This window comes from Labeo rohita, chromosome 20 (genome assembly GCF_022985175.1).
Source record: "Labeo rohita strain BAU-BD-2019 chromosome 20, IGBB_LRoh.1.0, whole genome shotgun sequence".
In the NCBI taxonomy this organism is placed as follows: domain Eukaryota; kingdom Metazoa; phylum Chordata; class Actinopteri; order Cypriniformes; family Cyprinidae; genus Labeo; species Labeo rohita.
In genome coordinates, this window is record NC_066888.1 from 11003086 (window position 1) to 11027664 (window position 24579).

The window sequence follows — 24579 nt, forward strand, 5'->3', positions numbered from 1 at the left end:
GATATCCAGAAACTATTTTTATTTTTATTTATATTTATTTAATAAATTATCTTTCATTTTATTGACTATAGTGCAAAACTACTTTGTTTTCAGAATATTTTTGGCAATATTTAATTTTAAGTTATCTGAAAACAATGTGGTGGACTTTTTGTGGTGCTGTATGTCAAAATAAAATCTGTATTGAAAACTGTATTGAAAATTCAAGAATAAAAAAAAAATATATATATATTAATAACATTTAATGAAGTGAAATTAAAATGGAATGTAATTCATATAATTGTTTTAAGTGTACAATTTAAAAATACTTTATTAATGCATGTAATAATAGATTTCAATTGTATGTGTTTGTATTTATATTTATTTATAAATTATATTTCATTATATATAATACGTTTTATTAACTATAGAAGGTTTTTTTTTGTCAATATTGAAGTCATCAAAAGTCACCTGAAAACAATGTGGTGGCAAAATACAATTCGTATTAAAGAATGAACTGTATTTAACTTAGTTTAAGAATAGAAACATTAGAGTAATGTTTAAGTTAAAAATATTCTGCATAACAACAGATAATTAGCCAAATTATGTAACTGGTCAAGAAAATACAAATCCTCTGATGGAAATTTCTTGTGTTTTAATTCAGTATGCTAAGCAAAGCCCATTCAATTCAAATGACAACTCACACATTGATATCAAGCCAGTTCTCAGGTTCTGATCTGCCCTACCTTGTTTCACACACAAATTATCTCATGATTCAGCTATAATGAAGGATCTTTGGGTGATTTTCATCTGTCAGTCATTTGTCGGGAGGTGTGGCAGGCGCACACACCCAGACTCACGAGAAGCTTCAGGGCTTCAGCATCACCCAACAAGATCAGGATTTTTATTTCCTATCAACTGGGAGTTTTCATGACACAGTCACCACACCAAAAACATTCGCAATTAAAAGACACAAGCTAAACATTTTTTTTTTTTAATTAATAAAACAGAACATCACTGAATTTCAAATCGTAAAAATTGATTAAAAATTTAAATAGACGATAAAATCTAAAAATAATTCATAAAAACATGTACTGTTAAAAATTGTACTGCCACACAGTGAACATTTATTTCATGCTAATATAATTCTATCACACACATCTCTGCTGAAGAAAACTTGAAAACATTTAGGAAATGGCTAAAATATGGTCAGGGGGGGTGGAGACTGGAAACTTGTACATGCTGTTCACCTGGGGCCTGGGTGCTCCTTGAGACGTGTCACAATAAACAGTAGTCATTTAAGCTTCAGGGTGGGTGAATCAATGTGGCATCCATCCATATTTGTTGTTTAAGTCTTTGCTATGGTAATAGAACATAAAGGGACTCTCGAGACATTCCCTTAATAAATTTCTGTCGACTGGCTTAATGTGTCAACTTCTGAGTTTTACTATGGAAACTCTCTAGCAGACAGGCTTTAGTAGTAAACAAGTAATTAACATTCATCAGTTGCTAATTCTGCTACATTTTAGACACACTTCCACCTTTTTAATGACAATAAGCTGTTTTTATCAATGCCTTTGAAGACATTAAAACAATTAATGAACTTACTGTTTTAGTAATTAAGAACTAAATGTTCCTGCAGACCAATTATTCACTAACTAGTTCTAATTCCTTACTTACACTTTTTGGTGCCGTTTATGAAGTGCACTTGCATAAATTAGTCACCTAACTACAAGATATCAGCGGTTTTTATTTGCTCCTCTCTCTTCATCATGGATGTCAGTGCACTTCTACAACAGACATCTATGTGTGCTGTAGTAAAATGAAGGTTGTAAATGAATAACAGTTCAGCGAGCTGTGCACAGACTCGACACTTACTGACGAGGCTCTGCCAAATTCCTTTCCACCCAGCCCAACCCATCCTCCACCCCCCGCCACACAAACACCATCATATTGCAACACGCTCATCTCCAGGCTGTTGTGCTCCAAACTTTCACTCCAAAATACTTTTCAGAAGGGTCTCAAAACCTGACAAATGATCTCCGGAAACACGAAATTCGACTTTTCTGTGAAAGACAATACCTGCTTTTGTCCATTGTTTTGACATGTATCACTAATCCCCCTTCTCTGTCTTTCTTATCAGTTTTTTAGCTAAAATAGTCTGGCTAAACTGACACTAATATGTGACCAGAAAGGTTTTAAGCAAATAAAGTGTCATACTTTTAAAAAATATGTTCAAATAACAGTGCTTTACATAAAAAACAGGGCCTAAAATGCTTATCCAAGAAAGAGTCTGTGAGAAGAATGTACTGTAGTCAACCTTCAGAAATTATGACAGTCAACCTCAGGATGTTTAAATATTAAATATTACATGAGCTGTTTAGTTTTAACTTCATTTTACATTAGATTTGCCAATTTTGCAGTCTTATTTTTTCCTTCAACGCAGAAGTAAGCCTATGGGTGAGACTTCCAGTGCATTATCCGCTATAAGGAAATAACAAGAACGACGTGCAGTAAACGGTAAAACTGTTTGAAAATAGCTGGATGCGGATGAGACCAGAAGCCTGACCCATAAAATTAACAAATGGCTGCGCCCCTTCTCACAGAAAAAAGGTGGATAAAAAATAATACAGTGTCATGTGAAAGTTTGGGAACCTCTTGCAGAAAATGTGAATAATAAGGAAACACGATGCGTTAAGAGCCGGGGGGTGAAACTTTTTGAATTTGAAGATTAAGGTACTTAATTTGTCTTCCGGGAAACATGCAAGTATCTTCTGTTGCTTCCAAAGGGCAGTACTAAATGGAAAAAAAAGATATTTTAACAAAATAAGAAAAATTTGGACGTCTTCATTCTGTTCAAAAGTTTTCACACCCTTGCTCTTAATTCATTGTGTTTCCTTCTAGAGCATCAGTGAATGCTTGAACCTTTTTTTGAGTCCCTCAGTTGTCCTCAGTGTGAAAAGATGGATCTCGAAATCATACAGTCACTGCTGGAAAGGGTTTAAATATGCTGGAAAACTGAAGAATCTGCAGGACCTGGATTATTTTTCTGAAGAACAGTGTTCAATTTAACTGTTCAGAACAAACAAGGGACTCATGAACAACCATCACAAAACAAAACAAAACAAACAAACCTGACAGGAGTAAATTAACGCAGACGGACTTGAAAAATTATTTGTAGTGACGTCTTTCTGTGATTAAAAAACCTTCTGATGTTTTTGCATGTTTATTTCATGCTATAACTAGTAAAGATGAAGATAATATCTGTTTATGTGCCGCTTGAACTGAGGCGCCACAGGTTTTTTCCGTAAGCGTCATGGCTTGTTGGGTCTTTGTGAATGGTCAATTGTTAAAAAGAGTCAGTAAGGTCACAGCCCCTAAGGTGTAATGAGCCCAAATCTTGATGTTTGCACAACAAAAACAAAGAATTTGCAGGTGTAATGTTTTAAAAAATAAACTGTACCACATTGAAAGGGCTTAATAGTGTCATTAGTTGAACACTGTCCTTGTTTTATCATGTTTCTGTTGTGAGCGTCTCATTTGTTTGCTCAGTCTGAGTCACTCTCTTATCAGTTTCAAGAAGTGAAGCAGTGTTTTAGTTGAAGTGAAGCATAGCCAGTAAATTCCTGCCAGCTTAATTTTCTGTTTAACACCCAGTCCTTTCCAATTCCTCCGAGCGAAACTGCATTTGTGAGACTTTAGGTCAACAGGTCACGTATTTTCACTTTTAAGGCCTAAAGCACCACAGGTATCAAGCGGTTAAACACAACCACACGCTTGACCAAGTAGTATTCGAAAAGAATAAATCACATCCCACGTGAAAAAGGCGTGCACATGTGAGCGGTTTCAAGCTGGGATTTTTTTGTTTTATCAATTGGCTTAACGGGTGACTAAATGCAAAAGTTGTAAGAGCGTTTCTTTTCTTCGGTAAATGTGTAAATGTGATGACTGTCTGTATAATCATGAGTACATCCTGCACTCCACCCAAAGAGATGTTGATTAATTGTGTCATGCATTAATCACTCTGAAAAGTCAGATGGTGTAGCAGGTGAAAGTCTGTTCTGTTAAAGTATAACCTCCCTCTCTTTCACACACACACACACACACACAAAGTCAGAGGGAGTTTCAAGGGGCAGTTTGGGGTGGAGTCTAAGCCTTCCAGAGCTCCTCAAGCTAAGGAAGTCAGGGACAAAGCAGAGTTTAACCAGTTTAGAGTACTCAAGACTAGCCATTCAGCCTCATTGATATAAAAATTGAGAGGCTGAGGCTCTGCCACGCCCATATTAAAGACTTCAATGGCATGAGAGCCGCACCGCACCCAGAGGACTTTATCCGAGCACGTCTGTGAGGTACACGCAGTGTAGTGGAGTCCAGAGAAATCCAACACACACACAGCAGGATGTATGAACGCGCACTGTTCGCTCTCTGCCTACTTACTTCGGTAAGTTAAAGTTACGGTTGTCTCTTGTCTTGCTTTCCGTCGTTTTATTTTAGCTCATAAAAGTTTATTGTAGGCCTAACTGAATTCGTGCCGTATCATTTCCTATGTACCCTGGTAACCATAGTTTCCGTCAAACGCTAGTTAATGTTAGTTGTAATCATTTTTATTAATCGAAATTTGGTCTTTTTCCTCCCCAAAATATATATAAACACCCTTTGAGAAAACCTACATTTTAAAGATTTTAAGACTTGCTTTCAAACATGTTAGCAAAAAGTCAATAAACCTAATAAATATACTAAGCTACACTTTTTTAATCACATTTTTACAGAATAACAGTCCATGTGGATTTAATGAATGGAATAATGAATTATTCTGCTTTCAAAATATTTATCTCATTTTGTCATGACAGTGGTTTCTACCATGTGATCACATTTTATTATAGTCAACAACTAGTACTATGGTAATTTGGTGGAAACCGTGTTCACAAAGTGGTTTATTTTTAAATACATTTTCCCCAGTGATAATATTAAATTCTAAATAGATTTTACCTCCAACCTTCCAAACTGAAGTGATTTAGGTCAGATATTGGTTAATTGTGTGTTAAAAATGGATGAAACTACTTGAACATTAACAGTTCTAGAACATAGAATAATTGAATAATTAATAGTTATCTGCATTTGAAAAGCCTGATTGATTGTTTTTTTTGTTTTTTTGTTTTTTTTTCTCCATCACACAGTTGTGTTTCTTCGTTTGCTTGGTATCACTCAGGGCGAAGCTGTTAACTGTTAACTTGTGTGGAACAAAAGGATCGATTTTTCTTTTAAAGATCATGTTCCATTAAGATATTTTGTAAATTTCCTACCGTAAATGCATTAAAACATTTTGTTGATAGTAACGTGCATTGCTAAGAACTTCTTTTGGACATCTCAGATTTCAGATTTTCAAATAGTTGTATCTCGGTCAAATATTGTCCTATCCAAACAAACCACACATCAATGAAAAGCTTTATTTAGCTTTATTTATTTAGCTTTCAGATTATGTCTAAATCTCAATTAAACAAAATTGACCCTCAAGTTTTGTGGTCCAGGCTCACAAATGCTCACATTTATTAATTCACTCATCACTAGTGTTGACTAATGAGAAAGGTACTATCACCTTTCTTATTAGTCAGCATTAGTGATTAGTAGACTGCTGTTTCCCATTTATTTCACTGAGTGGGTCAAATGTAAACTTTAAACTTTGTGATTTCCTGATATTGTTCAGATTTATACACTGTGGTAGACATCCAAAGGCGCACTTTTTTTTCATGCTTGTTTTATTGTTATATGTTTATTGACTCACGAAGACACAATGACAAACGCTTAAGCAAAGAAAAATTCTTTTTCACTTACTTTTACGTGTTTACGTCTACAGGTTCCACTGGACAGATCAGCCTTGTTTGGAGATAAGATAAAGCTGATAACCCATAGCCCATAACATTACACCATGAAATGAGACATAATACCATATAGCAGCATGTAGAGTCTTTTCCTTGAAGTAGTGGCTTATTGTGTTTTTAGTAGCGGTTTCCCATGTCATTGTTGAGAGATGCGAGTCATTGTTTTTGGTTCATCGCTGCTTGTTTGCCATGCGCAAACAAAGGCATTATGATGCAATGCTTTCATGTAGACGTTTAAGTCTAAAGGAAACGATCAAGGGAGAACAAGACAATAAGACCAAGATGCTGATTAATAACGTTTGGCGTGCAGAAACACTCGAATACAGTATTGTACATCATGACAATAAGGAGTATACACTGTTAAATGTTTTAAAAATGCATTCTAGTTCTAGTTACCCAATCACAATCCTCGCTTGATTTATTAGGATTAGGATTTGAAGTCATATGTTGTTTCAACCTATATTACTCAGATTTTGGGAATGCATTACTCCCTTAATTCTCACTCTCACTCGCTTTCAATTCCTCCCTCAGGTACTGTTTCAGAGCGCTGCGTCTTGTGATTTGAGGCCTGTGCTTGCTCAGGTTCCTAAGAGGCTGCCCGCCGGATATGTCATCTCCGAAGGCAAGAAAGAATGTAAGATTTGTGGTTTCACTAATTCTTTTAATTCAAATGACCTTGACTGACTTTATGGACACTAAGCTTTTTCTTTGATATTTGCTAATTAAGCTACATAACGTAACGATTACATAAGGGTAATTAATGTTACAAGAATTAGTTCTTTCAAAAATGATAAATCCCGTCATCATTTACTCACCCTCATGTCATTTCCAACCCGTGCGACTTTCTTGCTTCCGTGTAATAAATAAAAAAAGGACCTTCAAATGGCCACAAAACAGCATGACAGTATCGTAAAAGTCAAATGAAAATGAAAAGTCAACTGAATGGTAAGATTATCAGTAAATAATGATGGAATGTTTCTATTATTTTATTTAAATTTTTGCAGCTTTAGTTTAATTAACAGAAATGTTTTGTAATAGTTTTAGTTAACAATAACAGCACTTGTATTACTTTTATGGTGCTTTTGCATTCTTTTTGAAGCTTGATATGATATTCAGTGTAAAACAAGCAATAGATTCAAGCTGCTTATGGTTTTGAAAAGATACAAGGCTTATCTGTGTAATAATTACCTGACGTTGTTGTATTTTTTTCACAGTGACTCTCGAAGGTTGTGCGGTCAAACCCGTCGCCTTTACTTCCAGTGACCCTGACTTCGCCGTAAATACAGATGGAACCATTTTCACAGTTCATGGTTTGGAGATTACAATAAAGCGGTTTTCTGTGCTGGTGCAGGATGAGAACGGATCAGAATGGAGGGTGGACATAGTCCTGTCCTGTAAAGATGAGGTAAAACTACAGCCTGTAATTCTTAACTATAAACCATACGATCTGGATCAGCAGACTGAGGAATGTTTCTCTTTATGTTCTGGCTTCAGGCATCTCAGAAGTCCGGCAGTGTGGCTCACAAGCGTGCTAAGAGAAGATGGAGACCATTGCCTTTCAATTTATTTGAGAATGACAAGCCTCCATTCCCAAAGGAGCTGGAGATGGTGAGACCGAGTAACATCAGCTATATCTCTACTATAGTCATTCCATTACTCCCTTCCCGTTTCCTCCCGCATTCCATGATCTCAGTTCGACCTTTTGTTGTGCTTCCTGTTTTCTTACGCTTACTGACACAGTGCTGTGTTCAATCTTTTCTCAGATTGCGTCTGATTCTTCAGTAAATTACACCGTGTATTATAAGATCAGTGGGCAGGGCGTTGACAAAGATCCTGTGGGCCTCTTCATTCTGAATAAGCAAACTGGCATGCTGAGCGTGACCAGGGCCGTCGACCGTGAGCAGTACCCACAATTCAATGTGAGTCTGAATATTTCAGGCCTTATACAGACAACAGTGCATGAGTTTATGGTCTGGAATATGAGTATGGCATCAGTACAACTAAACATGTCTGCGTCTCTTGATTCTCTTGTTGTAGTTTAAAGCTCAAGTGTTTGATCTAAGTGGCAGGGAAACTGATCAATATCTGCCCATCACTGTGAATGTGAACGACATGAATGATAACGCCCCAGAATTCAGTGGAAATCGATTCTTCACCGTAGAAGAACGGTGCAGGGCAGGTACGAAAGAGAAGCATGAAACATATATTCTCACCTATGACGTCCAGGCCATATGTCACACCAAAATCATAAGATAGAAAAAAGTAATTATATTTTTGAAATTATGGAAGGTCTGTTTTTAGGACCATGAAAACATTTTGACTTGAGATCCCAATTCGTCGGTCATTCATCTGATGTGACGTCTCCGTTCCCTCCTTCAGGGAACAAGGGTTACATATGTAACCGAGACGTTTAATCATATTGTTTTACTGTAATGCAGTAAAAATGTTAGATTACAGTAATGAGAATCATTATTGAAAATAATAAGAATATTAAATGTAAAGACAAAGTTAATATGCCAGAATGCAATAAAGTAATTTTTTAATAGTCCTGAAAATGTCACAATTAGTGTTATTTTAGTGTAGGTTATATACAATAATAGTTTTTATTAATATTTTATTTATTAATTATATTATTATTGATTATTATAATTATCAATTATATAATCATATTAAGCATAATAATTTATATTATTAATTAATATAGTATACTGTATATTTACACATTTTTATGTATTTATATAATTTATTTTATATGTATTTTTTTTTATATTTCGGTTTTCAGTTTTCATGAAGTTTTAGTCATTTTATATGCTTTTGTCTTTTTTTTTTTTTTTTTTTTTTTTTTTTTTTTTTTTTTACATTAATTTTAATTTTAGTACTTGCGCTTATTTTGGTTGGTTGTTATTTTGTAATTTTAGTCCCCCCCAACTTCTAGTTTCTTTTATTTCAACTTTATTTTAATTAATGAAAACAGAAATAAAGTTTTAGTTAACAGCAAAATCACTGGTCACAATGTAAAAAATATAAATATAATAAATATTAAGCTTCATTATTTTCATACTATGTAATTTGACATACATTTTTTTTAATAGTTCTAATTTATTTGTTATAAATTTGATTTTTTTTTTTTCACTATATTTTGTGGTAAAATACGGCCCAGACTATTCTTAACAGGCTTTGTGAACAAATTTTAAAGTGAACTCTATCTGAGAAATGTAGAAAATGAAACAAAACCAAACCTGAATATACTGAAAGTGAAATTGTATTTTTTAGCAAATTCAATTATATCTCCATTCTGTTTTCCAGGTACTGTTATAGGAAAACTGAATGCCACAGATAAGGATGAGCCCAAAACCCTCCACACCTCCATCAAGTTTACTCTGCTGAACGCTACTGACATGTTCTCCATTGATGCTTTTACTGGAGTATTAACTGCCAAAACCAACACCTTAGACAGAGAGGTATTTTACTGGTTTGGTGTTGTGCCTACAATGTCTTTCTTTGCTGTGTGTTTAGATATTACAGTCTGCCAATAATGCTAAATTTTATGTTCCTTAGGCTCAGGACAAAGTCTTCGTTGAAGTAGAGATCAGAGATATGGGCGGTGCTCCTAGTGGGCTCTTCACAAAAGGAACAGTTGTGGTTAATCTCACAGACGTTAATGATAACCCTCCTACCTTTAAAGAGAAGTTGGTAAGGCACTTTTATTGGCTATACGGCAATGAAACAAAAAAGTAAACTACTAAACCACTCAGGAGATGGGTAGCATTGTATAGCTATCATCTTGAAATATGAACATCCTTTCTTTTTGAAACAGTACAAGGCCAAAGTAAAGGAGAACCAAGAAAATATGGTAGTAACTAGGATACCAGTGGAAGATAAGGACTTGATAAACACCCCTAACTGGAGGGCCTTGTTTGAGGTCACCAAAGGAAATGAGAGTGGGAACTTCAGGATGGAGACCGACCCCAAAACCAACGAGGGGCTTCTGTATGTGATAAAGGTGAATGGTTTTAACGGCATTAAAATAATAGTCTGTAGAGGAACTTATTTTGTGGAGGTCTGAAAATAACCCTTTTGGAAAGAAATAGACCCCAGATGTCCTTGATGACCTGTTTTTGCTAGTACGTTCTTGTAGCAATAGCTATCACTGAGGGTCACAGTCATTATCTTGAGAGCTTTCTGACAGGGTTGTGTTGGTTTTATTTATAGCGGCATTGCAGCGTTAGCTCACTATTTTAGAGCTGTGTGTGAAAACGCTTGTCTGTTGGATATGCATGTGCAGTTCAACCACACCCTGTTATACAATCCAATCAGGCAGGCAAGCACAGGTTCCTCTTTTCGAGGAGAATTCAAGAAAGAGCTTTTGACAATACTGGTGCTTTTGGATTAGTAAGCAAGTTTTATGTAGATGCACTTGGCTAAATTCTCAATCTTCTCATACTCTCTTCTTTCAGGGATTGGATTATGAAAAAACTCCACTGGTGAAGCTGGAAATAACTGCCCGTAATGACGTTCCACTGGTTGGGGTTGAACCTAAATGGATGTCTGTGCCAGTCGAGCTCAGTGTGGAAGATGAAGATGAAGGACCAGAGTTCAACCCTGGCATTCTGTATCTCAAAGTCAAGGAGAACGTTGCCAACGGAACAGTCATTGGAACCTATAAAGCTGTGGACCCAGAAAAAAAGAACAGTGATGGAATAAAGTATGTTCTTTGATGTGGGTTTTATTTGAGGTTAACTTATTAATTCCCTTTAAAGCACTGCCATATGTGTTTAGGCGGTCTTTGCACTTCTGTTCAGATGCTTCAAACTGACTAGCTGTTTTTGAAGACAAGCAAGAACGTGTCTTATGTAAATGCTTCCAAAACATTAATTATGAAAACCATCCACAAGAATATGTTTCCCGTAACCTCTCTAGATTCCTTTATTTATAGCTTCTAGTGTCTCTGTATGGACATCAGAGTGTATTGTGGTAACGTAAATGTACGTAAAACTGTATACCGTACTTTAAATGCACTTTCTCACTTTTCCATTCCATTTGTGTGTAAGGTACTATAAGATAACTGACCCTGGCAACTGGATCAATGTGGTGGAGAACACTGGAGAACTGAAAGTAGCCAATACTATAGACCGAGAATCACCTTTGGTTCATAAGGATATGTACAACATAACCATCAGAGCAGTGGATGAGAGTGAGTATGAACTTTATGTCACACATGTGACAACATAATTAGATAAAATGTAATATATTAACTTCATAATCTATGGACAATTAGCACAACACACACCTGTGCTGCACTGATACATTGTGTATTTCTGAGTACATACTGTACTCTATTGTTCTATGAATAGGTGTGTTTGTGTTTTCTCTGGCTGTTAAATGAAAGCCCATTTGGTTGGGTGTGGTTGGGTAGAAATATCTTCAGGCCTCTGAGAAGATTTCACCTGGATTTTGTGGTGTGATGTAACATGTCTTTCTGGTGATGATCAACATGTCCTACCTGATACTACATGTTCTAAACAGTGAATGTTGTTGAATGGCATTCCAGGAAGAACTAAGTACATTTGTCTGTCTTATGCATCAGTTACATGTGATTTTTATCTTTGTATGTCATAAGGTTGCTACGCTCTTATTGCTAATGGTTGTTCTTGCTGCCATAATTTTATTGACAAGCTGTGTAGCTGGTCATAGCTTTTGAAAAACTGATCACAAATATATGAATGTATATAAAACCTTTTTCAAAAAGGGGGATTTTGAGACAAAGAAATAATGTCACAATGTGACATACTATAAAAAGTCACAATTGTGGATATAAAATATGCAGTTATGAGACGTAGTCGTAACTGTGAGAAAGTTAACTGTGATTAAAAGTGTAAAAAGATTCAGTTATGAGATGTGAAGCCACAGTCACAATCATGAGGAAGTTGAAGATGTGAGATATAAAGTTGTGATTGAGAGATATGTAGATGCAATTGTGAGATATAAGTTTCAGTTGTAAGAAGTAGTCACAGTTGTGAAATATAAAGTCACAGTTATGAGATACAAGGCCACGGTTACAGTTATGCAGTTACAGTTTTGAGGTATGCAGTAAGTTGCACTTATGAAAAAGTTGCAATTAAGGGATAAAAAGATGGAATTATGAGATGTGCAGCAGTAATTGTAAAGAAATCGTGTGACAAAATTGTAATAATTATGAGCAGTAAGGTTGTAGTTGTGAAATCTAAAGTTGCGACTGTGAGATATAAACTTTCAGTTGTGAGATGTAGTCGCAATTGTGAGAGATGAAGTCGCAATTATGCAGTATTTAATTATAAGTGTGATATATAAAATTGGAATTATAAGATACAAGGTCACAGTTATGATAAAGTAGCCACAATTGTGAATTATACAGTCATAGTTACGAGGTACAAAGTTGCAGTTCCGAAAAAGTCACATATTTTTAAGACAGACACAACTGTGACATAAAGTTGTCACAATTATTATAAGGTTGCAGTTGTGAAATAAAGTTCTGTATGTAAGTTATAAAGTTTTAGTTGTGAGATGTAGGTGCAATTGTGAGAGGTGTAGTCCCAATTGTGAGATATAAAGTCGCAATTATAAGATATAAGGTCACAGTTATTAAAAAATCATCAGAATTGTGAAATATAGTCACAATGATGAGGTATGACGTTGCAGTTATCAAACCTTTGCAAATACGGGATTTGAGATGAAGCACTAATATGCAATAGACAAAGTTGCAATAGCTAATTGCATCTTTGAGATAAGTTATCACAATTATGAGAAGTAAGGTTGTATCTGTAAGATATAAAATTGTATTTGTGAGGTGTAGTCACAAGTGTGAGATAAAGTCACAATTAGGAGATAAAAGGTCACAGTTATGAGAAAGTAGTCACAATTATGAAATATACAGTCACAGTTATGAGGTACGAAGCTGCAGTTATGAAAAAGTTGCAATTAAGGGATGACAAATGCAGTTATGAGACGTGAAGCACTAATTTATAACTGTGAGAAAGTTGTCATGGTTATGAAAAAAATGGTTGCAGTTGTGAGATATATAAAATTGCAAATGTGAGATATTTAGTCACAATTGTGAGATTTAAAGTTCTAATTATGACATATAAGGTTACAGCATTGTAGGAAAATCACAATTGAGATAAATTTGTCATGATTATGAGAAATAAGGTCACAGTTGTGAGATACGAAGTGCATTGTCAGCCAGTTGTATTCTGGCCATTTTTTTTTCTCAAGTCACATGAAACTCACTGGAATCTCTCTTTCCTCAGGTAAGAAGACAGGAAAGGGGACAGTTATACTCCAGATCGAAGATGTGAACGATAACATACCTGTGATTCCGGGTACAGACCTGATCATGTGTAGTAAGGGCAATACGCTGAGCTCGGTTCTGGTCGAAGCTGTGGACATGGACAAAGCACCTTACTCCTCTCCCTTCACATTTGAACTTGGAGCAGATAATGATGGGAAGTGGAAACTGAAGGATACTACAGGTAAGGATAGAGGGTAGAGATGTTTCTTAGGGCTGGGGTTTTATAACATTTTTTTATGGTATAATTTTTTTAGTATAGCAATAAGAAACAAAGGCTGATAAACTTAAAGTGCAAGTATGATCACAGACATCATGTTTTTCCTCCTCTGATGCAGATACCTCCGTGGTGCTGGAACCGGCTTCGGCCATACTTAACGGTGTCTACAGCGTCCCTCTGATTGTGAAGGATCTGCAGGGATTGGGGAAAGAGCAGATCATGAATGTGCGAGTGTGCAACTGTGAAAGGGAGGAAAATGGAGTGGGAATATGTGGGGTTCGGAGTGCCTCTTCCTCTTTGGGCAGTTTGGGAATCCTTGCCTTAGTTCTCTCTGGCCTGCTGCTACTACTCTTAAGTGAGTGCCCCCTTCTGGCTATGACCACCATATATTACATACATCCAATAGGGATTTAAGCACGTAGTGCTGAAACCATATTGTAATTGTTAGAATGGCCAAGGATCAGCAATCAAAACAAAACTGATCATGCAGACCAAACCATAAGTCGTAGAGACTTGAAACTTGGAGGGATGGTAGTAATCACACAGCCGACAACTTCGCCAAGGGTCGCCAAGCGATCAAAAGTACGAAATCGCTCGGAACTCCTAAACCGTCAGTTGCAGGGTCAAGTGTCTTATTTTAATGGAATTCTTGGCTCCTCAGATTAAATCATGAGCCTGGCAAAATTTTGGGGTATTATGGATTTAAAAAAAAAAAAACCCCGATCAGAACCAAACCACTGCAGAAAGATTCTCTGGAGAGTAAATATTAATAATTATCAAAAAAAAAGTTTAACCTTCGACTCACCATCGCAAAGGGACGTCAAAACGTTTGAAAGGGTCACGGCCACTTTTAGTAAAAAGCTTATAACTCCTGAATGGAATGAGGTATCTTTGCCAAACTCAGAGCAAGTATGTAAGGGCTCAATCTGAGGTCACGGGAAAAAAATTGTGAAGCTTGGGCACTTGGGGTCACTATAAGGGGGAAAAAACATGAAAATGGCTATACCTACGCAACCATTTGTCCTATTAACATGAAAGTCGCTGTGTACGGTCTTGGTCCAAAGTGCCACAAATGTCTATAAGGACTTTGCGTATCTCAAAAAAACATGGGCGCCATTGGCCGATGAAGTTTGAGCACCTATTAGACAAGATTAACAGAGGGCAATTGGAATGAAACTCAGTGGACTTTTTTGACTCACAACCCCAAAGGTCTGTGAGAAATTTGTAAGACGTTGGCCACTGGGGAAAGATATTGCAAATGATTGTACATTGCACGGTTTTTCAAACATACACATGATATTCATATCATGCGATAGAACTCATTCCGGACAACTTCGCCTCTAGAACCACTGCTGTCAATCAAATCATTTGTTAGTGATTGAGAAGATGTAAAAACCTACTTTTGCTAACTAGTCCTAGGTTTTTCGCTCAGTCTGGAAAGAACCATTGCAGTACAATTCTCTGGACTCTCTAGGTCAATAGTTATCAAAAAAAGTTGAAATTTAGAAAAGGGGCCCCGTCCAAACTTACCCAAAATCCTATAACGCCTAAATGAAAGCTCAAAACTTCACGCAACTTGCTGAACACATACGACAGGTGATTCTAAACAAGCATGCAAAGTTTGAGATCGGACCACAGTTGACGCTATAACAGTCATAAACATTAAAAAACATCATATTTCTATGGTAAATTACCTGGATTTGCTAAAAATGCTTTTTATTCATTGATTTAGGTGGTTAAAGGCTTGCAAAGTAATATGTAATGAAGATTTTCTTATGTGTTAAAATGCCTTAAGTGCTTGAACCCCTGTTAATCGCTGCTTGCAGCTATATTTTACATTTACATTTTTGTTAAAGTTTAAATAATCACTCCAATTTTTCACTGTACACCTGAAAACGATTCTCAGAAACACTGGTAAATCTGCCTTCTGTTTTTCTTGCCATATCAGGTCTGTTGCTCATCTTCATATGCAGTACTAAGAGAGACAAGCTGTACATCAACGATGACACGGGAACGGGTGGAATGCTGCTGAAATCCAACACTGAGGCTCCGGGCGAAGAAGTGGTAAGAAAAACGCCTCCTTTTAAATGGTTAAACTAAGCAGAGAACCTACTAGAAGTGTTTGACCATATTTGGTTTGTCTTGCTCTTTTTAGAAAGATGATGCTTTGATGATTATTCCTGGGGGAGAGTTAGTGGACGGGTCAGTGAAGAGCGGCCTCATGGAAAGCAAGAACGTCACTTCAGCTCCAGGACGGTATGGGCAGCCGCTTTTCCAGGGTGGAACAGGCGTGTACAACACCACCACTCAGGAGTTTGGGACAGAAAAGTACTACTCATCTGGACGCTATGATAACAACATGTCCGGCAACCTCACGATGCAGAAATTCTCAAATACGAGTGCTCTGGACACATGGAAAACCAATGGGCGCTACTTGGAGAGAGTGAGCTGAATTTACATTTTTATTTTTATTTCTATTTTTAACTGAATTACATGATAATATAAATAATTTGCAATAGCAAAGTTATGTTATTTACACATTCATTCATTCAGGAAACTCATATGTTTTACATTTCTCTCTGCTTTTCATTCATGCTTCACTGAAGTTATTTTCATGTGACCTAACTTGTGACCCTTATTTTGTGACAGAAACTGGCTTACTTTGGAGAAGAGGAGGAGGGCCGGTATGCGGATGACCTGCTGAAAACTTATGGGAATGAGGGGATGGGATCTCCTGCAGGCTCTGTAGGATGTTGTAGCATTGTGGGTGAACAGGAATCAATGGACTTTTTGAACACTCTCGGCCCCAAATTCAGACCACTGGCTGACGTCTGCTACACCACGAATCGAACCGGAAATTAAATCAAGACGTGTCTGAGATGAGAGAGTACTGTATGCTGTTTGCCAGGGGCCTTCAAAGCACACTGCAAAAAATCATGCTCCTAATCAGTTTTTTTGGCTAGTTTTCCAGTAAAAATATCAAAACATCTTTAAAACAGGATGAATTTGCTTGAGAAGCAAAATGATGTAAGACCATTTACTGAATAGTCTATTCTTTAATTGTTTCAATTATTTTGTCTTGTTTAAATATAAATCTCACCAAATATGATTAGATTTATGCTCAAAAATCTCAATTTGCTGCTTAAGTAAATGTATCTCCTTTTTTGAGGATGTTTTGTTATTTTTACAAACAAAAATTACTCATTTAGAAAACTATTATTGCAGTACATGCCTTTCTGCTGGATTAATCAAGTGCCTTAACTTTGTGTGTGTTAACTTTTGTACGTTAAGTTTTTTTTAGTGTGTAAATGATGCAAATAAGCTTTTCTGTAATTGCTACATTTTGCTCTGCTTTGCAAACCTTTTCCTCACAGTGCTGAGGAGGGACACTTTCAATATTAGTATACAGAAGAGACGTTATTCTCTCCCCGATCGATTGCAATTCTCAGCCGTGTGAAGTATTAACCAAGTCTGTATATTTACAAGACCATGATGAAGTGTGCTCATAAACATTTTCTGGGCACAGTGTGTGGAATTCAGAGCACTCTTCGGCTCCAAAAGCACTGACACCCGACATCAACTTTGGACATTGAACTCATCCTTAGGCCATGATGTATCACTGGAGTTTTGTGTTATTTTCCTACAACATTAAACAGTTGCTAAGGGGTTTTTTTATTTCAATGAAAAGAAACCAAATATTTTGTATGTAAGTCACTTTATGCTTTAAATGAAGATATAGGTGAAAGGTGAAAGAACTACATTTGGGTAAAACTGTTTAGAAGTACTTTTTTTTTTTTTTAGCTCTTTGATATTTCCGTTTTGTTCTGACAGGACATTTTAAGTTTTTTTTTTTTTTTTTTTTTTTTGTATTTGAGGTAAATATCACCAACATATTAGATGTTTAGAGGGTTGTTCTGATTTTAGACTTATAGGGATGTTCTTTGTAAATATTTTAATAAAACTGATTACAGACCCTATATTATTGTCAAGTACTGTCTTTATGCTGCAATATAAATAGCAGGCGTGGCCATTGTGGTTTCCGGTGTCATTCGCGTTCAGCCATTTTTAGCGTTTTTGAAGTTCAAACTTGTGGGCACCATAGAAGTCCACTATATGGAGAACATTCCTGAAATGTTTACCTCAGAAAACATAATTTCTTATCAACTGAAGAAAGAAAGACATGAACATCTTGGATGGCAAGGGGGTGAGTAAATTATCTGTAAATTTTTGTTCTGGAAGTGAACTCCTTTAACCTTAATTTTGACCAAATGTGTAGTTACTGCGCTTTGCCTTTGGACGGCAGTATAGTTCAATAGGTAGGAACAAACTGAAAATTTACTATACTTCTCTGTATTGCATTGCACCTAATTTTTATTCAGCAGTTAAAGGATGTAAAAATATTAAGTGTATTACTTCCTGTCTGCTGTAGGTTAAGTGAAATCAATAATCCGGGATTGGATTTTGTCCCACTACTCTCTTACAGAGAATCTGATCTGATAGCCTATGATTTGTGTGAGTCAGGCTGTTAAAGTGCTGTGACTGAGCTGCTGTTGCTGAGTGTGTATGTCTGTTGTTACTTAGTGTGTCATTCTCAATGTCCCTGAAGTCCAAGTGTAATACCAGTGCCAGTGCCCTGTGAAGTATCTCAGCGAGGTCTCTGCCTTTGAAAAAAATGATTCAATATTCAATGAAAAGTCTAAGCCAGGCAGATTGCCAGAGAATTTATTCTTTATTCAAGGAAACACCCGCAGTCTGAATGCAAAGAAGGAAGTTAAAGCAGAAAGAATCATGTTTGTTGGTCTCAGTTCTCATATAGCAAATAACCGGAGAAGATAGTAAAGCGGCTTTGCGAGTCCTTCTTGCTTAGATCACTGTTGTTCAGCCGAACATACAGCCGGTCTCCAGCTTTTAGCTGCAGCACTACATTGTTGGTTGCAGTATCTGCATGAAGGACGTCCACTGCCACCGCACTCGCCACAATCTAAAACACACAACAGCAGAAATAAGAAGATTTATCAGACTTATGCTGCAAAAAATCGGAGTCCTTAATATTTTAAATATTTTAATATTTGTAGCAGACGTTTTATGAAAGCAAAAAAGCAGGAGTTTTCAGGGTGTTAGCCCCCCCCTTTCTTTTTTATTTAATATAAAAAATATACAATCTGACATTGTAGGGCTTACAAATTTAACTTATTTAAAATTAAATTCAATATATTTAATCTTATAATTAAATAAATAAATAAATTTGTAAATTTAGATTTTTTTTATGTTTATTTATTTATTTATTTATTTTCTGGTTGGACATCAAGGGATTAATTGCAGTTATACTTAACCCAGCTTTAGTTTTAACATAAAGAAATATATTTGCATAAGTTTTTGTAAAAAAAAAAAAAAAAAAAATAAAAATAAATAAATAAATAAATAAATAATAAAATAAAATAAGTTAAAAAATATTATAACATTAATAACATTGAAAACAAAAAAAAAAACATTATAAAAATACATTTAAATTAAACTGATGTACAGTATAAACTTAAGGAAAATAATTAAAAATATTTTATTAATTGTGTTCAGGAAAAAAATACATAAGTTAATACAAATAATGTTTTGCAGATTGCTTTAGTTTATTGCCAGGTCCTCAATTCTGAAAATGTTTTGTATTTACACTCTCATTTACGTTTACATTACATTTACTAAGGTTTGGGTCAGTATTTTTTATTTATTTATTCTATTTTTTAGTTTTATTTTATTTATATTTTTAATTCAGCAAGGACACAATACAATGACCAAATGTCAGTAAAGACATTTATATTGTTACAAAATATTTTTTTTATTGCAAACAAAGAGTGCAGGTGCAGGGTTTTTTTTTTTTTTTTTTTCATTTATTTGAATTTTCTATTTATCAAAGAAACCTGCAAAATAGTTTCTACAAATATATTAAGCAGCACAACTATTTCAACATTGATAATAATAATAATAATAATAATAATAATAATAATAATAATACCAAATAATAAATGTTTCCTGAGCAGCATAACAGCATATTAGAATGATTCCTAAAGAATCATGTAAAACTGAAAACTGGAATAAAGATCCTGAAAATTCAGCTTTGCATCATAGGAATAAATTACATTTTAAAATGTATTAAAATAGAAAATATTTTACAATGTTAGTTTTACTGTATTTTTGATCAAATAAATGCAGCCTTAGTAAGCATAAATGACTTCTTTCAAAAACATGAATTAAAAATTCAAAACAAAATCATACTGATCCCAGACTTTACAATGGTAGTGCATTATATCACATTTAATATTTTAATATATATTTCTCAATATAAATGGGTCTTACTTCATTTTATCACACCTTTGTTTGAAAATCCCTGAAAAAAAGTAAATGTTAAAGAACTGAACTCACCTTTTGGTCATTAAGAACCAAGTCCACTCGAAGGTTTTGGCCAGTCTTCACAATGTTAAAGATGAAGTAGTACACTCCCTCTGACTTACAGGTGAAAGTCCCGGTCGAGGAGTCATAACCACCTCCCACGTTAGTAATCACATCGTTAAACTTTATCACCTCATTCTTGCTGATAGCGTTCTGCAGTGCAGCGCTGAACGCGACACCTCCCTTACTTGCCGAGCCTATAGCTGAGGGTCCACGTAGCCCCGGAGGACCTGCTTTACCTGGAGGTCCAGGTGGACCAGGAGGGCCTGCTGCAGAGGGGGTGAGCGGGATGACAAAGCCATTTTTCTGGTCATTAGAACGATCTGAGGAAGGGTCACACACGATCCTGCAGGTGCTAGGGAGGGTCTCACCAAAACCTGCTTTGGTCAAAGACAGAAGTGTGAGGAGAACCGCTATCCAGTGCTTGGCCATGGTGAAGTACAGGTTCAGAGAGATGAACGGACTAAAATGTAAAGCCCATGGTAATAAGGCACACAGATTTGGGGTTGTGATTGGTTGAGTTACCTGGTCACATGAAGAAGTTGAGAAATTGTTTGTCACCTGACATTTTTTAGAATCAGCAAAAACTAATATTACGCTTCTTTAAAACTAACTTATGCTTCCCTATAAGTCTTTCAAAACTCTTGTTGTGCAACAATGCTGTCAGAGGAGCAGACCACAGAATTTATGTTTTTACTCACATATAATATATATATATTATATAAACTCACAATTCTGACTTTTTTTTCACAGAATTGAGTGATATAAACTCACAATTGTGAGTTATAAAGTCATAATTGTGAGCTATAAACTCAATTCTGACTTTTTTTCTCAGAACTGCGTGATATAAACTCACAAATTTAACTTTTCTCAGAATTGTGTGATATAAACTCAAATCTGACTTTTTTCACAGAATTGCATTATATAAACTCACAATTGTGAGTTACAAAGTCAGAATTGTGACATATAAACTTGCAAATCTGACTTTTTTCGCAGAATTGCATGACAACCACAATTGGGAGTTATAAAGTCAGAATTGCAAGCTATAAACTCAATTCTGCGTGATATAAACTCACGGTTCTGACTTTTTTTTAGCAGAATTGTAATATAAACTCTCAAATCTGACTGTCTTCACAGAATTGTGTGATATACAAGCTCAGTTTCGAGGTAGTTTATATACAAATCTGACTTTTTTCAGAATTATGTGATATAAAGTCACAATTCTGAGAAATAGTCAGAATTGCGAGATATAAACCCACAAGTCTGACTTTTTTTCTCAGAATTGTGAGTTCATATCTCACAGTTGTGGCTTTAAAACACGCAATTGTGAGTTAAGTTACAATTCTGAGAGCATATCAGTCTTTTTTCCCCCTCAAAAACTGGACTTTATAACTTACAACTGCAAGCTTTTATCTCACAATTATAATGAAAAAAAAAAAAAAAAAGCGAGATATAAACTTGGAATTGCAAAAAAAAAAAGAAAAAAAAAAGAATTGTGAGATACAAACTCACGTTTGCAAGAAAGAAAGTCAGAACTGTGAGTTTTTATGTCGCATTTCTGACTTTATAACTAGCAATTGAAATAGTGGCAAAAACAGGCTTCTGTATAGAGAAATGTAGCATTATGTCACTTGCTTATCAATGAATCCTCTGCAGTGAATGGGTGCCGTCAGAATGAGAGTCTAAACAGCTGATAAAAACATCACAATAATCCACAAATAATCCATAAAAATGATTACAATTTTATTTTTTATTTTTTTTTACCATTATTTAGCTTTTTCACATTTCACAAGACATTAATTGAGTCATGCGAATTACATGTGGATTATTGTGATGATTTTATCAGCTGTTTCTCATTCTGATGGCAGAGGATTCATTGGTGATGTAAAGCTAAAATTCTCCAAATCTGTTCTAATGAGGAAACAGACTCATCTACATCTTGGATGGCCTGAGGGTGAGTACATTTTCAGCATTCCTTTTACTTTAAGTGAGTGCTAGATATTAAAATAGAGGAAATGAGCTTGTAAAATTAAATATGCAATAAATGACACCAACAAATGACAAATTACATGTCTAACATTGGTTGATATCTGAAATTATACTGACATATTCATTGTACATCTGTTCTTTGTTCTATTTGCCTGTTCTTGCATGTTTTGCAAAATTTTGTGTAGCAGATAAAACAAATGGATGGCTTTGGGTAGCTGCAGACATTTCACAAGTGTCAGAATGTTGCAGTAATAATTTTGTGAATCCATATGCACGGATTCACAATATACACCCTCGCCACGTCTTTCAGGAAATGTCACTGGAAATAAAAATTTCCCAAATGTCAGTGTGAATGTCAAGATTTATAGCAAACATATTCAAACATCTTCACACACACATAAACAAACACAGTCACGTCTATTATAGCAGCATGGATTATGTATAGGAGTGAAAGGTGCAGTAGACCTCTCAGGGTGTTTTTTCATGATTAGCAGTCCCAAACACAACCACCAGAGGTCTGACTCGCCTCATTATCAGTTACCATGACCACACACGCACACACACACACACACACACACACACATTGGGTTTCCATGTTTTATGGGGACATTCAATAGGTGTAATGGCTTTTATACTGTACAAACTGTAATTTCTACCCTAGTTCTTCCCCTAAACCTACAGAACCTACAGCTCACATGAAACTTTCTGCATTTTCAGGTTTTCATGAAACTTCATGCACTGCGGTTTAAAAAAACATTTGTGAGCCTGTACCACAAAAAAAATGTGGAATGTGAGGGTGCAAAACAATCCAAATACTGAGAAAACCAAATGAAGTTCTTAGCAATGCATATTACTAATCAAAAGTTAAGTTTTGATACATTTACGGTAGGAAATTTACAAAATATCTTCATGGAACATGATCTTTATGTAATATCCTAATGATTTTTAACGTTAAAGAAAAATTGATCATTTTGACCCACATGATGTATTGTTGGCTATTGCTACAAATATACCTGTGCTACTTAAGACTGGTTTTGTGGTCCAGGGTCACATTTAAAATGTTAAAACAATATGAACGTTACAAATAAGACTATTTCCTTTTCCAAAATCCCCCTTGTGCTTTCAGTTCTGTATTGTGCTTAAGCAACTTCTCTTTGTGAGTTATTATGTCTCACAAAACAGCCAAGAAAGGCTCTGTAAGAGAACACACCATTCAATATTTTCACAGTTACTACATGGAATACATACCACATAAACCCAGTGCTATCCACATATAACAATCACCACGATTCTTTTTTGTTTCAGCAGAATTTCCCCATAAGATTTAATTAGTTGCCATCGATTAAAGGCTGTTTGTGTAAAGAGTGCTTTAGGAATGACGAATTAAACATGATCACTTTAACAAAATAGATCTTTAGTGAGGAAGAGTTTTCTGCTATTTTGGACTCCCAAAGGATCTCATTAAGAGCTTGAAGAAGAAGATACTTTTAACATTCACTAAAGCATCCAGAGAGAATGTGGCAGGAGAGGGAAAGTAAAATAAAGGGATCTGTTAAAAAAATAGAAACACAGAATTTATAATATATTTGTGTTTAATAACAGCATCTTTGCATCAGATGTGCATATCATGGATGTAGAGTCTTATAGAAAAAGCTGCATGTTTGTATGAAACAAATCCATCATTAAGAGATTTTCTATGGCTTGCCCTACGGCACCCATTCACTCTATAGAGTATCCACTGGTGAGCGAGTGACGTAATGCTAAATTTCTCCAAATCTGTTCCTATGAAGTTACAAACTCATCTACATCTTGGATGGCCCGAGCATGGTATATTTTCAGCATCTTTCCTTTTTTTTCCAAACAGTTGTCATTGTTTACTCTTTTAGCCTCATGTCATTTCAAACCTGTATTACTTTATTCTTATAAAGATATTTTTATTTACAGACCAATTTTGTGTTTGCAAACAGTGATGATGCTATTTTGTGGCTGGAGCCACAATGACGGAGAAAATGAGGGTTTTAAAGTAGTGGTCTATAGAAGCCATGGAATCAAGGAATAAAAAAGGTAAATTTGAGTTTATTTTAAAATGATGGCTTTATTCTCGCAATTCCAAGATTATATCTCAGAATTCAGATAAGAAAAATCAATTTGTCATTCTCTCTTTCATCATTCTCTCAGAATCATGAGTTTATATCCCATACTTCTGGCTTTTTTCCCCCCAGAATTGATAAACTCTCTTTAGTTGAGTTAAATCGAGTTATGAAGTCCAAACTAGGAGATATAAACTTGCATTTGTGAGAAAAACTGAATTGTGAGATAATACAGGAAAATTTTATGTAAAATGTTATATGTTTAAATAGTATTTCATGCTGTAACTGTAGGGCTAATACAATATGTCCTTCATGAACTGCATATTTGAATATTATGTAGACAAATTTATGCTTTAAAAGTAGGGTAATCATAGCAAGTTTCATCAATAGTCTGTCTTTTCAAAATCTGCATTTAGCTTCAAATGGCGTCTTTGACGACAGTATTCTATAAAAATGATTTGCATTCCTTTTTCAGACTTCCAAAGGCTCAATACATTTTTTTTCCTTTTATTCTATGGATTTTATCTGTTCCCCTCCACTTGTTACCAGTGTTTTTATGCCACCACAATGCATGCAGCAGTAAGTGACGTTACTGTGACGTATATAAATTGGTCTATACAACAATTCTTTCTAGTCCTCAAATCTGATAGTCTGATAGGT

General features: G+C 35.3%; 2 protein-coding genes across 2 annotated transcripts; one reads left to right on the forward strand and one right to left on the reverse strand.

Moving 5' to 3' along the window:
- The first annotated feature begins 4124 nt into the window (after positions 1 to 4124).
- Positions 4125 to 17196, forward strand: dsc2l (desmocollin 2 like). The gene is made up of 16 exons (XM_051139468.1): positions 4125 to 4417; positions 6387 to 6489; positions 7070 to 7260; positions 7350 to 7463; positions 7619 to 7774; positions 7893 to 8034; positions 9162 to 9316; positions 9414 to 9548; positions 9673 to 9858; positions 10313 to 10560; positions 10907 to 11049; positions 13142 to 13363; positions 13518 to 13754; positions 15348 to 15463; positions 15555 to 15842; positions 16049 to 17196. The coding sequence occupies exons 1-16, from the start codon at positions 4376 to 4378 to the stop codon at positions 16259 to 16261; spliced, it is 2691 nt and encodes an 896-aa protein (XP_050995425.1). The 5' UTR covers positions 4125 to 4375; the 3' UTR covers positions 16262 to 17196.
- Positions 17197 to 18104: 908 nt separating this feature from the next.
- Positions 18105 to 20315, reverse strand: si:dkey-5n18.1 (uncharacterized protein LOC570444 homolog). The gene is made up of 2 exons (XM_051139485.1): positions 19814 to 20315; positions 18105 to 18380 (listed from the first exon to the last, which is right to left on the reverse strand). The coding sequence occupies exons 1-2, from the start codon at positions 20270 to 20272 to the stop codon at positions 18201 to 18203; spliced, it is 639 nt and encodes a 212-aa protein (XP_050995442.1). The 5' UTR covers positions 20273 to 20315; the 3' UTR covers positions 18105 to 18200.
- Between the last annotated feature and the right edge of the window lie 4264 nt (positions 20316 to 24579).